The 17,351-nt window shown below is 42.9% G+C and overlaps 1 protein-coding gene across 16 annotated transcripts in view; it reads left to right on the top strand.

The window, feature by feature from the left end:
- The window catches only part of LOC131193105 (zinc finger protein 268-like), a 95,573-nt gene that overhangs the window by 55,624 nt on the left and 22,598 nt on the right, over window positions 1–17,351 (top strand). For 10 of the 16 annotated variants that reach the window (XM_058172940.1, XM_058172933.1, XM_058172938.1 and 7 more), the window contains 2 exons: window positions 3,186–4,112; window positions 11,836–14,703. In XM_058172940.1, the coding sequence (XP_058028923.1) occupies window positions 12,571–14,694 (2,124 nt within the window). In that variant the 5' untranslated portion in view covers window positions 3,186–4,112; window positions 11,836–12,570 and the 3' untranslated portion in view covers window positions 14,695–14,703. Of the gene's footprint in view, window positions 1–3,185; window positions 4,113–4,248; window positions 4,263–11,835; window positions 16,029–17,351 lie in introns of those variants that run through there. The other 6 variants (XM_058172943.1, XM_058172939.1, XM_058172945.1 and 3 more) reach the window with 4 other exon arrangements.

The raw sequence follows: 17,351 nt of genomic DNA, 5'->3' as shown, positions 1-17,351 counted from the left end.
TATGACTGTATGAGTGTAACTTTGTTGCTGGCAATCCTTATGATTTATATTGATATATTGACCATCATTTGTGCTGTAAATGTTGTACCTTGATGAACGTATCTTTTCTTTTATGTACACTGAGAGCATAGGCACCAAGACAAATTCCTTGTGTGTCCAATCACACTTGGCCAATAAAAAATTCTATTCTATTCTATTCTATTCTATTCTATTCTATTCTATTCTATTCTATTCTATTCTAAATATACAATATTCACCAAACTAACAAATTTTGTAAGAAGCAGTGTACTTCCTGTCTCTTACATAACAGGAGAACAATTCAGAAAAAAGAAGCACAAAAGAAGCACACAATGATATAGCCATCCTTAGTAAGGTGGGTAACTTGAAATGGCTGAGCAAATACAAACATACTTTTCAAGTAGGCATCTATTTGAAGTTACAACTGCCAAAATATCTTAGGGAGATATTTACGTGAGTGAGATTTGAACACCTTGACACAATGGTCAGATATGGAAGATTTCATTCTATACCGTACAGTGAGCGTCTGTGCATTTGTGGAGCGGCAGAGGTAGAAGACCTGGCTCACATCCTATGTGATGTTGATTCTATAAGGGGGTGTGAGACAGGTACCTTGGTCCATATACCAAATTAATGAACCATTAGGATCCCCATATAAAAACAACTTACTTTACTTGTGGCCAGGACCTAAAAATAACATTTATTGCTGCACAGTACTGCAACAAAATGGCTGGAAAAAGCAGGGGAAGGGGAGAGTAAAAATGAGAAGCAAGAAGTTAGGAACAAAGAGGAGAAGAGACTAATAAGTAGAAGACAAATACATAACATCACAATTTACAATGGTACAGAGAGAAGACAGAAAAACTGCCTTATGCACAGTCACTCATGCTCTCGTCACTTCTCGACTGGATTATTGCAATGCTCTCTACATGGGGCTACCCCTGAAGTGTACTCGGAGACTTCAGTTAGTCCAGAATGCAGCTGCGCGGGTGATTGAGGGAGCACCACGTTGCTCCCGGGTAACACCACTCCTGCGCAGTCTGCACTGGCTACCTGTGGTCTTCCGGGTGCGCTTCAAGGTTTTGGTTACCACCTTCAAAGCGCTCCATGGCTTAGGGCCCGGGTACTTACGGAACCGCCTGCTGTTTCCACATGCCTCCCACCAACCCGTCGCTCTCACAGAGAGGGTCTTCTCAGGTGCCGTCCGCCAAGCAGTGTCGGCTGGCGGCTGGGAAGGTCCTTCTCTGTGGGAGCACCTACCCTCTGGAACGAACTTCTCCCCGGTTTACGCCAATTGCCTGACCTTCGGACCTTTTGCCGGGAACTGAAAACTTATCTATTTATTCAAGCGGGACTGGCCTGATTTTTAAATTCTAAATTTTTAATTTTTAATTTTAAATTGTAATTTTACTGGGTATTTTATATGGTCAATTGGACGGTTTTAATTTCGGCCTTTTATTGAATAAGCTTTTTAATTGTTATTTTAATATGTATATTAATTGTTTTAAATGAATGCTGTACACCGCCCTGAGTCCTTCGGGAGAAGGGCGGTATAAAAGTTTAATTAATAAAATAGAATAAATAATAAATAAAAATTTTATTAAAAGAAAGATACGTTCATCAAGGTACAACATTTACAACACAATTGATGATCAATATATCAATATAAATCATAAGGATTGCCAGCAACAAGTTACAGTCATACAGTCATAAGTGGAAAGAGATTGGTGATGGGAACTATGAAACGATTAATAGTAGTGCAGATTCAGTAAATAGTCTGACAGTGTTGAGGGAATTATTTTGTTTAGCAGAGTGATGGCCTTCGGAAAAACTGTTCTTGTGTCTAGTTGTTCTGGTGTGCAGTGCTCTATAGCGTCGTTTTGAGGGTAGGAGTTGAAACAGTTTATGTCCAGGATGAGGATCTGCAAATATTTTCCTTGATTGCAGTATACAGGTCCTCAATGGAAGGCAGGTTGGTAGCAATTATTTTTCTGCAGTTCTAATTATCCTCTGAAGTCTGTGTTTTCTTGTTGGGTTGCAGAACCGAACCAGACAGTTATAGAGGTGCAAATGACAGACTCAATAATTCCTCTGTAGAATTGGATCAGCAGCTCCTTGGGCAGTTTGAGCTTACTGAGTTGGCAGAAAGAACATTCTTTGTTGTCCTTTTTTAATGATGTTTTTGATGTTAGCTGTCCATTTGAGATCTTGCGATATGATAGAACCCAGAAATTTGAAGGTTTATACTGTTGATACTGTGTTGTCAAGTATTGTGAGAGGTGGAAGTATGGAAGGGTTTTTTCCTAAAGTCTACCACCATTTCTACGGTTTTGAGTGTGTTCAGTTCCAGATTGTTTTGGTTGCACCACAAGGCTAGTCGTTCGACCTCTCGCCTATATGGATTTCATTGTCTCGAATGAGACCAATCACTGTTGTGTCATCTGCGAACTTCAGTAGCTTAACAAATGGATCATTGGAGATGCAGTCATTGGTATACAGAGAGAAGAAGTGGGGAGCACACAGCCTTGGGGGCCTGTGCTAATTGTACAGGTATTTGATGTGATCTTGCTTAGCTTCACCTGCTGCTTCCTGTTTGTTAGGAAGCTTGTGATCCACTTACAAGTCTGTTCCGGTACCTGTAGCTGGTTTAGCTTAGTTAGAAGAAAGTCTGATTAACAAAATCAAAGATTTATTGTAAAAATATGAAAATAAAAAAGCTTTGCAAGCGCAGCCTCTTAGACTCTTCCCATTTGGATTGAGTTCAAAGAGCGCAAGAAGCAGTTTTCAAGCTATACATTTTATACTCCTACACGATGCACGCCACGCCTAAGAAATTCCCCCCTTACCCACTTTGTCCTTTTAGTTGTTTTACACCTGTAAGGGTCATCTTGGCAATTTCCGTCCATTCTCTGATATCTTTTCTTATTTACTTATAATTTTCACCTTGGGCCGATGTTCCTATCTCCTGATAGGATTTTTGGCTCAGGCGTAAGTTTCTGTCTCTGGGGAGCTCTTATCAAGTCATAATACATTGTCTCCACAATTGATTACATTTCCAATTATAGTCACTTTGCATAGTCAGAAAACAGCAAACAGATAGTCTCACACTTTGGTATTATATTTGTTACAATTTATAAAAGAATATCCTTTATTTATTTCCTTTACAGGCTACCCTGGCGCAGGCACAGCCATTAGGAACCACAGAGGCTACGAAATGGCGGTTCACAGTCCTCTGCCCATCAGCTGTATCGCAATCAGCGCCAGTCAGCTAATGGAAAAGGGCACAAATATTTCATTCTTCTAGGAGAGGGGTGGGTGCTAATTTCCTATGCCTATAATGATCCATCCACTCATTCAATCAGTTGGTCAGCCGCCCTGGAACCACAGGCTGCTTCTGCTCATCAATAAATGGACCTCCTTTCTTAAAACAGCCTCCATTTTATTCCCGCTTGGAACTGGATATGGATTTTTCTTCTAACAGGATGTAGACAAGTTCTGATCTCCAGTCAGGCTAAAAAAAGATCAGGAATCTCTAGATCAGCTTTTTACAAAGTAGCGCCCTCCATGGATTTTGCTCGAGGTGCCTGCCTCAGAATAATCAAGGCAGAAATCTACGTCCTCTGGAAATTGGGAAGGTTGCTCAGAGCAATTCTTGAGGCTGTGCAAGAATGTAGATCAAAAGATACTACAAGTAATCCTTGACATACAACCACAATTGAGCTGGGCTGACACAGAAATGGGGGTGGGGGAGTCCATTCTTCAGTGAGAACAATTGATCAGTGGAATGTTTTGCCTCCAAAAGTTGTGGCTGCTCCATCACTGGAGGTTTTTAAGGGGAGACTGCAGAGCTATTTGTCCGGAATAGCACAGGCTCCCCTGCTTGGAGAATTGGTCCCTTTTTCGGTAAGAACTTCATGAATTATTCAGCCAGAATAATGTCCGGAATAGTGGAAAATAACTGGATGGCATGGAATCGGTGGAAACGTCTTGCAAACGCCTTCCTAGGTAGAGACGGGAGGCGCCTGTCTTACCCCCTCCTATCGGGAGATGGCGGTCAGATGGGCAGCATCGGCGCCTAGAAAGCCGTCGCTACAGTAAGTGGAGGCATCTGGGGTTGAGCTTTAAGGAGTTAAAACCATCAAGTACTGCATTGCTAGAAGAGGGAGTGCAGGATCAGCGGATCGCTCACGGGAGGAAGGAGGTGGCGAGGCTTCTGGGCTCTTCCAAGATGCGGCAGCTGGTGGGTGAGTGGAGGACGGTTGGAGGAGGCTGGGCAGGAAAGGCTGCTGGGTTTCATGGCGTGAGCAGAGAAGCAACTAGAATAGAGAATAGAATGAGAAAAACACAGTCGGAGGGGACCTTGGCGATCATGTAGTCAACCCCTGCTCAAAGCATGAGGACTTAGAATTTTCAGACAAATGGCTGTCAGTATCTTCTTAGACCTCCAATGAGGAGCACCCATAAGTTGGGAAGACAAGCCCTTCCACTGGTCGCTTTAAGATTTAAAGATTTAGAGACGACTTCCGGTGTCCAGCGGCAACGGACGTCTGGAAGGCTTCTCCTGCCTCCAGCGCCCGAATCCGGCCGCCGCCGAGAATCCCTCAGCCATGTTCGAAAAGGACACCTGCCGCATGGACGGCTCGCCAGGGTCTCCCAGCCGACATACAGGACTGTGGGGACCGATGCTGGCGCGTCCTAGGTTAAGCGGGGTTGGAGGCACAGGCGCGCCATTATTTTGGTCTCGCCTGGGCAGCTGTGCCCTGACACCGGGGCATTGATTTATAACTGCAGCAGCCTGGTGGTGAACAGAAGGGAAGAATTGAGGAGAGAAGGAAGGGAATATCGGTAAATGTGGTGGAGTGCTCAGGATGCCATTTTTCTCCCCTGCGGTTGGAAGGAGCACGGTTATTCTGGAGAGAGGCTTAAAATAAGAAGATTACGGTTTTGTGGAGCTCTGGAGAAGAGGTGATGGAGAATTTAGAAAGGTTTGACCTCCTCCTTCTGGGAACAGTGGTGGCGTCCAGCTTCGCCTTCACTATGAGAATTTTGATGACATCACTTCTTCGGCTTCCTGGTTGACTAACTGTACTCTGGACTTTGCTTCCTGTGAGTGCCCCTGTTCCGGAGGAAATTACAAGGATACTGTGCCTGCCTGAGGATTATTTTTTTTCCTTAATGGCAAGGTCAGAGACCAACTGCTGGAGAGATGGAGAATTTTGGAAAAGTTATCTAATATGGACAAGAAATTGGATGAAATAAGAGCAGAAATTGTGACTATCAAAAGTTTAAAGGATACTCAACAAGTTTCAGCAGAAAACAAGCAGAAAGTGGAAGGTTTGGAGGGTGAGATAGGGCAGTGCAGAAAAGAGAGAACGACAGGCAATGCTGTGCTTGGACTACAGATGGATAAAATGTCTTATTTCCTTAGGTTTCAAAATTTGGAAGAAGTGGACCAAGAAGACTTGAGAGATGTTGTGACTAAATTGTTGGGAGAATTTCTTGGGAGAGGTGTTGATTTCATGAATTGGGATGTGGATCGAGTTTATAGAGTTAATTGCAATATGCTGCATACATGAAGTTCCCAGAGGTTCATGTCAAATTTGTGAGAAGACTGAGAGATGAAATTCTTAGAAAACATAGGAGTGGGGCACTGATTTACAGGGCAGGGAGATAGCCATTCTAGGCAGATTCCCAGACAGGTGCATTTGGAAAGAAATATTATTTTTGTCAAGCAAATTGTCCAGAAGGGAGTGGGCTAGATGGCTGATGCCAGAGGATTGATGATTTTCCGGGAGGAAGTTAGTACAATCGGAGAGCTCTGGCCTATGTGGAGGAACACAAAGCTCCTGGAATCAGATGACCCAGGAATTGAAGAGGAGGTTATAGATCATGGGCGGAGCGGCTGCAGCTGTTGCCCCTGGAGTTGGTCAGGCTGAACCCAGAGTTCTGAGATCCAAAACTAGAAGTGATAAAGATATTTGGGATTGTGTTGGTTTTATTCTCTTTTATGCGATATTCTGTTTATTCTTGACCCTTCTTTATCACGTATTTAAAATTTGTAAACTTAGCTTTTCAGTCATATACTTGCCATATGGCTGTTGTATGTGTTAAAAAAATTTGAGTAAAATTCTTATTTTAGATAAGAAAAATGAAAATTTACCATACCTGATATGTATTTGTATAAACCTTTTTTTGACTAATAAAAACTTTTTGAATAGAAAGATTTAAAGATTTAAATTAGCGCTGCCATGTGATTTCATGCTTCCTGATCAGGCTGCTTAGTGACTCAGATGCCAGTCCCAAATGCAGTCAGTAAGTGAGGACTGCTTCAATAGGAATGTCACCAGAGTGGTTGTGGACAGTATTTTCTTCCCTTACTTGGAACTGAGGACTTCCATGGCAAAATTGGTGCTTCAAATCTTGCAGTTTTTAGGCATCATTTTATCAATTAAAGCCTTCACATCTCTAAAGTTAGCACAATGGTCCATCCCCAGTACTTCTAGATATATTTCATAATAGCCCTTTACAGTGCTAAGAACTTATTTTTTACACGTCATCAAAACGTGAAATACAGAAGTGCAAAGAAGAAATAAAAATAATGGAAAAATGGGAGAAAAAGAGGAAGGGAGAAAAGTTTCATTTTTTTCAAGTTCTTTATCCACTAAAAGCAAACTTTCTGGTTTTATCTTTATATTTTCTTTAAGAATCTTTTGTATTAAGATGTGAATCCTACTCCAATATTTCTTTGTCACATGTCCACCATAAATGATAAAATTTCTTATTTACATTTCCAACATTCAAGGTGCCTTTATACATTCTTGAGAATTTCTTCAATCTTAGACACCGACATCATAAAATCATTTGGTCTAGAGCTTCCTGCCTGAGCAGGGGGTTGGACTAGAAGACTTCCAAGATCCCTTCCAACTCTGTAATTCTGTTATATCTTTCCATTGTTCAAGCATTATATTACATCCAAAGTTCTTTGCCCACTGAATCATACAATGCTTTACATACTCATTCTGCAAGTTCAAGTTCGATAGCTGTTTTTGTCTAGTTCAAATCTTTCTTTCAATTGTAAATATATAAATCTAAGGCAAACATCCTTCTGATTCCAACTCCTCTTTAGATTTGAGGATAGGGTCACAATAATTGAACGATATTATTTAACCATAAGTCCACCAGTCTGGCTTCGCCACCATTTCTTTTCTAAAAAAACCTCCTGGGGAGACACCCAAAGAGGAAGCCATGTCTAACAAAGTGATGATTAAAATCAACATTAGCTTTAACCTTATCATACCATAAAGAACTGTGCCATCAAAATCTTTATTCATGTCTGTCAAGCTCAAGGAACCTCTTATTTTAGACCTTGGGTTGCAACCGCGGTGAGAACATCTGGAAAATAGTCAGCTCTGCCGAGTCACACGAAAATCCAGCTGGTAACCACTGCCAGGAGACCCTTCGGGGTCACAACCTCCTTTCAAGGAAGATGAAGGAAGGAGAGGCACTTTGCTGACCATGAGGAATCTGCAAATTCCTAGTTAGGTCCCAAACAAGCTCTCCCCGAACGACAGCAGGCACGGCCCCCATTGATGGCAGCCATGAAGCCAGGACAATTTGGAACCAAGATTGTGCAGGAGTGGTGTATGGATAGAACATTGAAATTGGATGAGATATTTACCAACATTTACTTTAATGTCTTGCAATAACAAAAAGAATATGAAAAGAAAACTCCTAAGCTTAAAATAGCGGCAAATTGACACATGGATGGGGGGGGGAAACGGAAACGAAAAGGCGAAAAAGGCCCAAGGGAAGCTTTAAAAATACAGACTGTGTGGAAAAAAAGTCCAAATAATTTGAAAACGACTTTAGGGCGAAATTATTTATTTGAATTTCTAAACCTCTTGGATTTATCTGACAATCAACAGTTTTTGACAGATTGCTTACCTTGGATCTGGGCATAAGAGAGCCATCTACTGGAGAAAGAGAAGGTGTATAGCCCCAGTATATTCAATAAAAGCGAATTTAATACACACGAAGTCTGATACACAGAAAAAAAAGTAACAACATCTGGTGAATGGTCTTCAGTTCACGTTTGAAGGCCCGGAGGTCGGGGAGTTGTCGTAACCCCGGAGGAAGTTCGTTCCACAGGGCCGGTGCTGCCACAGAGAAGGCCCTCCCCCTGGGGGTCGCCAACCTACATTGTTTGGTCGATGGCACCCTGAGGAGGCCCGCTCTGTGGGAGCGCACAGGTTGTTGGGAGGCAATCGGCGGCAGAAGGCGGTCTCATAGATATCCCGGTCCTAAGCCATAGAACGCTTTAAAGGTGGTAACCAAAACCTTGAATTGCACCCGGAAGGCCACCGGCAGCCAGTGTAGGCCGTGCAGGATAGGTGTTATGTGGGAGCAACACGGTGCTCCCTCTATCACCCGCGTGGCCGCATTCTGGACTAGCTGGAGCTTCCTGGTGCTCTTCAAGGGGAGCCCCATATAGAGAGCATTGCAATAGTCTAGGCGGGAAGTGACGAGGGCATGAGTGACCGTGTGTAAGGCGTCCCAGTCAAGGAAGGGGCGCAACTGGCAGATCAGGTGAACCTGATAAAATGCTCCCCTGGCGACAGCTGTCAGATGTTCCTCTAAGGACAGCCGATCATCCAGGAGAACGCCTAAGTTGTGCACTCCTCCCCTGGGGGTCAGTACTTCCCCCCCAACAGTCAGCGATAGTGTAAGCTGACTGTACCGGGATTCCGGAACCCAAAGCCACTGTCTTGGAAGGGTTGAGCCGGAGCCTGTTCCTCCCCATCCAGACCCGCACGGCCTCAAGACAACCCCCAAACAACAAGGGCTCCAAGGCCCGAAGGGGCTCCGTCGGGTAACCAGCAGGGCTCCAAAAAGTCTCCAAAGTTGTTTCAAGGCCCAAGCGCATTCAACCAAGGCCGCAGGCTCTACTGGCTCTCCAAGGGTAAAAGCTGCCGTCTCCCCAGCCGCCCCAGCCATCACCGACAAAAACGAACATGCCAGTCAACAGGCCGAGACAAGCCGAAACGGCCGGGAGAAAACATCGGCGGCCACCTCCCCAGTCAGGTCCTCAGACCCGCAGCCACCCTCAAGGCCCAATCCTCCGATCTTCGCCGCCTCAGCGTGCCTCAGCTCACCGCCGCAGCGCGCCACCAGCCATTCTGCCACCTCCGCTGCCCCGGCCGTCCTTGCCGCCGCCGCCAGTCGTCCTCACCGCCACCGACGGACACAGAGCAAAACCGTCAACAACGATCAGCGAGACGCTGGGAAAAGCGCCGGTGGCCAACCACCGCCCCAATTGGACCCACCGCGCTTGGAAACGCCACGCCCAGGAACCGCCGCCGTCCATCCGTCTGTTCCATGCCTCCGCCTCTGTCGGCCCGACCCTTCCCGAGGGCGAAAAACCCCCCATCGGGCCGACGAGATGCCCCTCAGCAAGGACCATGCTGGCAAAAAGCCCCCTCCTCAGCCCAACCCAGCCAGGAACGGACCACCAGTCCTCCGCTCCGTACAAACTATACCGCCATCTTGCGCATGCTTAAAGTTGCCAGATTAGGGGACTGGAGGCTAAAACATATGAAGAACGGTTGCAGGAACTGGGTATGTCTAGTTTAATAAAAAGAAGGACTAGGGGAGACATGATAGCAGTGTTCCAATATCTCAGTGGTTGCCACAAAGAAGAGGGAGTCAGGCTGTTCTCCAAAGCACCTGAGGGTAGAACAAGAAGCAATGGGTGGAAACTGATCAAAGAAAGAAGCAACTTAGAACTAAGGAGAAATTTCCTGACAGAACAATTAATAAGTGGAACGACTTGCCTGCAGAAGTTGTGAATGCTCCAACACTGGAAATTTTTAAGAAAATGTTGGATAACCATTTGACTGAGATGGTGTAGGGTTTCCTGCCTGGGCAGGGGGTTGAACTAGAAGGCCTCCAAGGTCCCTTTCAACTCTGTTGTTATATATTATATATTATATTAATAGAATATTCTTAGAGGCAACAGAAGAAAAGGTCAGAAGAAAAGAGAGAAGAAGGAAATAAGACTTTAAAATTTTGACAATTGGGAGATACATAATTGGGGAACTATAAGGCTGTTAATTATTATGAAATAAAATGTGGGGTTTTGGAGATATAACTATGGGATTGATATAACTTGATTAAATAGAAGTTTCTTAAATATTGAGATATTGGAATAATAGAAACATACTTTGTATAAGCTGTATTAAATCACTATAAAATGGATCTAGAAATATATGAAGAAATATTGTGCATGTTAAAAAGTCTGCGTGAATCCTTAAGAAATGATAGAGACAAAGGAATTGTTTAAAGTTACAGAAATGAATGTAGAAGCTATGCAATAACTGGGGGCAGGGGGGAAGAGGAACATGATATTCAAGAAATAGATGAGAAACTGGAAAAAGCAGGGGAAGGGGAGAGTAAAAATGAGAAGCAAGAAGTTAGGAACAAAGAGGAGAAGAGACTAATAAGTAGAAGACAAATATATAACATCACAATTTACAATGGTACAGAGAGAAGACAGAAAAACCCCTTTAAAAAACAAAAGGAAGTTTGTGGATGGATGTTCAAAAATGCAGCAGAAAAAGGCAAAAAAACACTAGAAAGGAAAGTTTAGTAGACACAAAAAAATTCAAAACAGACACAAGATTCCAAGAGGAAAAGGTAAAAGACTGACCAAAAAAATCAATAAACGATGGAATTTTAGAAAGTCTTAAGAGATTATCGATAATATTTTAATATTAAAATATAAATATTTTATATTTATATTTTAATAAAATGGGAAAACACCACAACCCCAATAAGTTTAGGTTAATAGATGGTAATTTAAGATGAGACAATTTAACTGAAGTACTAATATGAACAGTGTACTAAAAGATACTGTGAATTTAAAATATTAAGGATTAGAAATGGTGGGGACCTTGAGATATACTCCCGTAATATTCAATCCATCTTGGTGTTATTAGTAATCCTATACATTTGGATTATTGATGTTACGGGGGAATAATGAGTGATTTTTAAAATATTGAATGGCAACATTTACTACGGGATAATAAACACAGGGTGGGGTGCAAAGAAATTTTATTTATCCTTAAATGAATTAAAGGGAAAATATAAAAGGAATATGAAATGAGACTAGTATTGTTTGAAGTTGGAAGATTAGAATTCCACATATTATTGGTATTATTATTGTTAACGTTGCATAAAAAAGACCTGACCTAATCAATGTACTGTCCACAAAATATGTATGTTTCTATTGGGGGGAAAAAAAACTCAATACAAAAAAAGAGAGGAATCTCTTATTTTGGAGAGTCTCTCACTCTTTTTGCCAGAAAACAACAGGCATGAAAGTACAATTTCAAATCTGGCCAACTCAAACCTCTTTCCTTAGCACCTTGCAATAATTGATGTTTCATTTTTGTTTTTTTCCCTTGCCAAATAAATGTAAAGATGTCCATCTGCCATAGTTTCAGATATAACATTTAAAGTATGGAAGAGAAATAGCATATTTCATAAACCTTTTATCTGAATTACAAAGATTCTACCCAATAATTGCAGTATGAAGAATTTGTGATTGACCCAAGTCAACAAGTATATTTCATGATTGCATATTTGAACTTGGATCTCAGTAATCTTCAATATGTCAAAAGAATCATAATTAACATTAGAAGCTATTTCAACATTGTGGCATGTTTGCTTTTTACTTGTTACCTATACTATTTTCACATCTTCTGCAACCATTTTATAAAGCAACCATTTTAAACTTACACTTTTATTTAAATCTTACAGATGAAGAGGATACCAATAAGAGCACTCCGGACAACTGAGAATAACCAGCAACTTTGAAAATGAAAGCAAATTGAGCCTTTAGAAAAGCACTCAATTCTTCTCTCTCCCCAGCTGGTGAGAGACAAAGGGGAGAAAATCAAGAAGAGATTTCAAACTGGAAAAAGTAAAGTATGCAGAATTGAACAATAGATTACATGAAAAGTTCAAAGGAGATTATTTTTTCCATTCAGAAATAGAGAGAAATATCTAGAGGTGAGTGAGGAGGAAAAAGACAATTGGATATTCACAAAAGGTAGACAATAATGCGGATCTCTAGACAGTAATGCAGGCCTTGCCCTGTGAGGAAGAAAAGAGTAGCTTGAATCAAAACTCCATGCAACAAAAGATCACACGTATTTTTGACCTCTTCAAGAACATTAGTGGTAGAAAAGCTCCATAGATGTGCCTATTGTGGGAAAAGCACACACAGCAAATCACAGATTGTGCATAACAGGATCCACACTGGAGGAAAGTGAATGTGGGAAACAATCTAGTTAAACCAATTCCCTTGTGTTTCATGAAAGGACTCCCACAGGAGAAGCTGCTCTATAGCTGCTCCCAAGGCATTAAATGCTTTTCCAAGCATGGCAACTTGGTGATACATCAGAAGACTCACAGGAGGGGGAAACCATTTGAATATGCTAAGATTGTTGGAACATTTTCAGTCAGAATTCCAACCTGGTGATACACTAGAGGATGCCCACAGGAAAGAAATCATATAACTGTCCTGATTGTGGGAAAAATTTCACTGCAAATTCCCAATTGGTGATACACCAGAGGATTCACACAGGAGAGAAACCCTTTGAATGTCCTGATTGTGGCAAACGTTTCAGTTTGAATTCCCATTTGGTTAAACACCAGAGGACTCACACAGGAGAGAAACCCTTTGAATGTCCTGATTGTGGGAAAAGTTTCAGTCGGAACTCCAGCCTGGTGATACATCAGAGGATTCACACAGAAGAGAAACCCTTTGAATGTCCTGTTTGTGGGAAATGTTTCAATCAGAATTCCCACCTGTTGGAACACCAGAGGACTCACACAGGAGAGAAACCCTTTGAATGTTCTGATTGTGGCAAACGTTTCAGTTGGAATTCCAATTTGATTAGACACCAGAGGACTCACACAGGAGAGAAATCCTTTGAATGTTCTGATTGTGGCAAACATTTCAGTTTGAATTCCTATTTGGTTCAACACCAGAGGACTCACACAGGAGAAAAACCCTTTGAATGTTCTGATTGTGGGAAAAGTTTCAGTTGGAACTCCAGCCTGGTGATACACCAGAGGACTCACACAGGAGAGAAACCCTTTGAATGTCCTGATTGTGGCAAACGTTTCAGTTGGAATTCCAATTTGATTAAACACCAGAGGACTCACACAGGAGAGAAACCCTTTGAATGTCCTGATTGTGGCAAACGTTTCAGTTTGAATTCCAGTTTGGTTAAACACCAGAGGATTCACACAGGAGAGAAACCCTTTGAATGTTCTGATTGTGGCAAACGTTTCAGTTGGAATTCCAATTTGGTTAAACACCAGAGGACTCACACAGGAGAGAAACCCTTTGAATGTCCTGATTGTGGGAAAAGTTTCAGTTGGAACTCCAGCCTGGTGATACATCAGAGGACTCACACAGAAGAGAAACCCTTTGAATGTCCTGTTTGTGGGAAATGTTTCAATCAGAATTCCCACCTGTTGGAACACCAGAGGACTCACACAGGAGAGAAACCCTTTGAATGTCCTGATTGTGGCAAACGTTTCAGTTGGAATTCCAATTTGATTAAACACCAGAGGACTCACACAGGAGAGAAACTCTTTGAATGTTCTGATTGTGGCAAACATTTCAGTTTGAATTCCTATTTGGTGAAACACCAGAGGACTCACACAGGAGAAAAACCCTTTGAATGTTCTGATTGTGGGAAAAGTTTCAGTTGGAACTCCAGCCTGGTGATACACCAGAGGACTCACACAGAAGAGAAACTGTTTGAATGTCCTGTTTGTGGGAAATGTTTCAACCAGAATTCCCACCTTTTGGAACACCAGAGGACTCACACAGGAGAGAAACCCTTTGAATGTTCTGATTGTGGCAAACGTTTCAGTTGGAATTCCAATTTGGTTAAACACCAGAGGACTCACACAGGAAAGAAACCGTTTGAATGTCCTGATTGTGGGAAAAGTTTCAGTCAAAATTCCCAGCTGGTGAACCATCAGAGGACTCACACAAGAGAAAAACCCTTTGAATGTCCTGATTGTGGGAAAAGTTTCAGTCATAATTCTAACTTGGTAAGCCATCAGAGAACTCACACAGGAGAAAAACCCTTTGAATGTCTTCATTGTGGCAGAGGTTTCAGTGAGAATTCCAATCTGGCGATACACCAAAGGACTCACACAGGAGAGAAGCCCTTTGAATGTCCTGATTGTGGGAAAAGTTTCAGTTGGTACTGCAGCCTGGTGATACACCAGAGGACTCACACAGGAGAGAAACCCTTTGAATGTCCTGATTGTGGGAAAGGTTTCAGTCAGAATTCCATCCTGGTGGAACACCAGAGGACTCACACAGGAGAGAAACCCTTTGAATGTTCTGATTGTGGCAAACGTTTCAGTTGGAATTCCAGTTTGGTTAAACATCAAAGGACTCACACAGGAGAGAAACCCTTTGAATGTCCTGTTTGTGGGAAAAGTTTCAGTCAAAAGTCCAACTTGGTGGTACACCAAAGGACTCACACAGGGGAGAAACCCTTTGAATGTCCTATTTGTGAGAAACATTTTAGTGAGAATTCCAAACTGGTGAAACACCAGAGGACTCACACGAGAGAAATGATATGAATGTCCAGATTGTGCAAAAAGTTTCAGTCGTAATTCTAAACTAGTGAAGCCATACGAGTGTCCAGAGTGTGGGAAAAGTTTCACTTACTGTTCTGACCTGGTGAAACAATAGAGGACTCACACAGGAGAGAAACCCTTTGAATGTCCTGATTATGGGAAGTTTCAGTCACCATTTTAATCTGGTGAGACACCATAGGATACATACAGGAGGAAAACCATACAAATGATCTATAAGTAATGTAGATTTACGCAGAGGAGAACGTCAAGGAAATCTACATTAGGCAAAAGTTGACGCGAAGTCGTGTCCGACCCATCGTGACCCCATGGACAATGTTCCTCCAGGCCTTCCTATCCTCTACCATTCTCTGAAGTCCATTTAAGCTCATACCTACTGCTTCAGTGAATCCATCCAGCCACCTCATTCTCTGTCATCCCCTTCTTCTTTTGCCCTCATTGATGAGTTTAGAGAAGGCTTAAATTTCATTTTTGATCTGTCATTGGTAGGTGAGAGATTGACTAAGTTCTGCCCTGATTCATTCTACTGAAAGCTATCTCAGAAGTAGACCTGTGATTGGAGGGGGAAAAATGGAAAATATTAATTTGATAAAGGTGTACTGTCTAGTGTTTTGTTTGGTTTGGTTTGGTTATCAAGCATTTCCCTCTCCCTCCAAGTTTTGCTCTCTCCCATAGAGTCCCTATAGGCATTTCCCTCCTCCCCAGTCATTACACCTCTCCTTCCCCATAGAGTCCCCACAGGTCTTGGGGATCAGAAAATCTTTCAATTTTAATAATGCATTGTGTAATGTAAGAGCTATCAATAGCTTTTGGGAAGGAAAAATTCAGGTAGCATCAGTGTTGCTATGAATGTTAAGGCAAAGTAAGGCAATGGAAACGGAGCCAATAGATGAAATGGCCACTATCACCATTCTTACTTTATTAAATCTGCATTAAAATGGCAGTGCAGAATGCCTCTTGTTGGATGAAATTTCCCGGGTTCATTCCCAGCTGGGACACACTACAGAAGCTGAGAAGAAATGGATGCAGAAGCCAGCTGCCAGAAAGTGGAATTCTTTTAATGTAGGAAGGCAAGAAGCAAAAAGTGACATAGCTCAAGCGTTCCTGGCTTGCAAGCAGAGTGGCATGATAAGTTTATGGATTTTTATATCCATTTTCCCTTTGAAGTTTGTGTGGTTTGATGAGATTTTGCGTGTGTCTTTAGTTAAGATTATTGCTCTGAGTTATGTCTTCCTGCCTTAATAGGTTAATCCTGTTTCTGGGGTTTTGTCTTTCTTATCCTGGGATTCTGTCAGGAAAGAGGAAAAGGGGAGTTCCAGGTGAGTTATTTTTAGTTGGTTTGAGTACTTTCAGGATCTGCCTCGTAGTCCTCTGGCAGTAGCTCAGACTTTTAGTTTACTTTGTTATTTCTAGTAAGGAGTGTTAATGGCTTTTGGCAGCACACCCAGACTTTCAATCAGTTCTGGCTGGGACTTTGGTTTTAGGCTTTCATAAAGTGGAAGGGCTGGCTTGAGTCTCTTGGCACCTTTTTCTGATATTTCTGGTCCTGTGAGGTTTCTGGCACTGTCATTTTGGGGTGTACTTCCCACACTCTCTAAAAAGGTTAACTTGGTGTTCAATCAGCCTTGCGCTTTGGTGGAATATTCTGTTTTTCCTTGTTTTTTTTTTTACATATATTTCTTTTGAAACATTTGTTCTACTACCATATACAGACAATCCGGCCCCTTGGTTTTCCGAGGGGCTGAGGGAGATGAAACGCTGGAGAAGATTCCTAGAGAGTACTTGGAGGTCCAGTCGTTCCGAAGCTGATCGGACACTAGTTAGGTCCTATTCTAGGACCTACCTAGTGGCAATGAGGGAGGCGAGGCGTTCCTACGCTTCCACCCTCATTGCGTCGGCAGATAACCGCCCGGCTGCCCTGTTTCGGGTGACCCGCTCCCTCCTTCATCAGGAGGTGTGGGATGACCCTTTGCAGGGACGTGCTGAGGAGTTTAGTGGTTATCTATACGATAAAATCGCTCAGCTCCGGGAGGGTCTGGACCGAAATTGGGATGATCCAAGCGAGAGAGAGGAGGCACGTCTTGTTGAATCTGTTTGGGATGAGTTTGACCCTGTGGCTCCCGAGGACGTGGACACTTTGTTGGGGAGGCTCCACGCCACCACATGTTTACTGGACCCGTGTCCTTCCTGGCTGGTACTGGCCACTCAGGAGGTGACACGAGGCTGGCTCCAGGGGATTATCAACGCTTCTCTGTTGGAAGGGGTTTTCCCGCCGCCTTGAAAGAGGCGGTGGTGAGACCCCTCCTCAAGAAGCCCTCCCTGGACCCAGCTATTTTGGGTAATTATCGTCCGGTCTCCAACCTTCGCTTTGTTGCGAAGGTTGTAGAGAGTGTTGTGGCGCGGCAGCTACCCCAATACCTGGATGAAGCTGTCTATCTAGACCCGTTCCAGTCCGGCTTCCGACCCGGATACAGCACGGAGACAGCTTTGGTCGCGTTGATGGATGATCTCTGGAGGGCCAGGGACAGGGGTTATTCCTCTGCCCTGGTCCTATTAGATCTCTCAGCGGCTTTTGATACCATCGACCATGGTATCTTGCTGCGTCGGTTGGGGGGATTGGGAGTGGGAGGCACCGTGTATCG

This window comes from Ahaetulla prasina, chromosome 2 (genome assembly GCF_028640845.1).
Source record: "Ahaetulla prasina isolate Xishuangbanna chromosome 2, ASM2864084v1, whole genome shotgun sequence".
Taxonomy (NCBI): Eukaryota; Metazoa; Chordata; class Lepidosauria; order Squamata; family Colubridae; genus Ahaetulla; species Ahaetulla prasina.
This window is presented reverse-complemented; position numbering and strand designations above follow the sequence as displayed.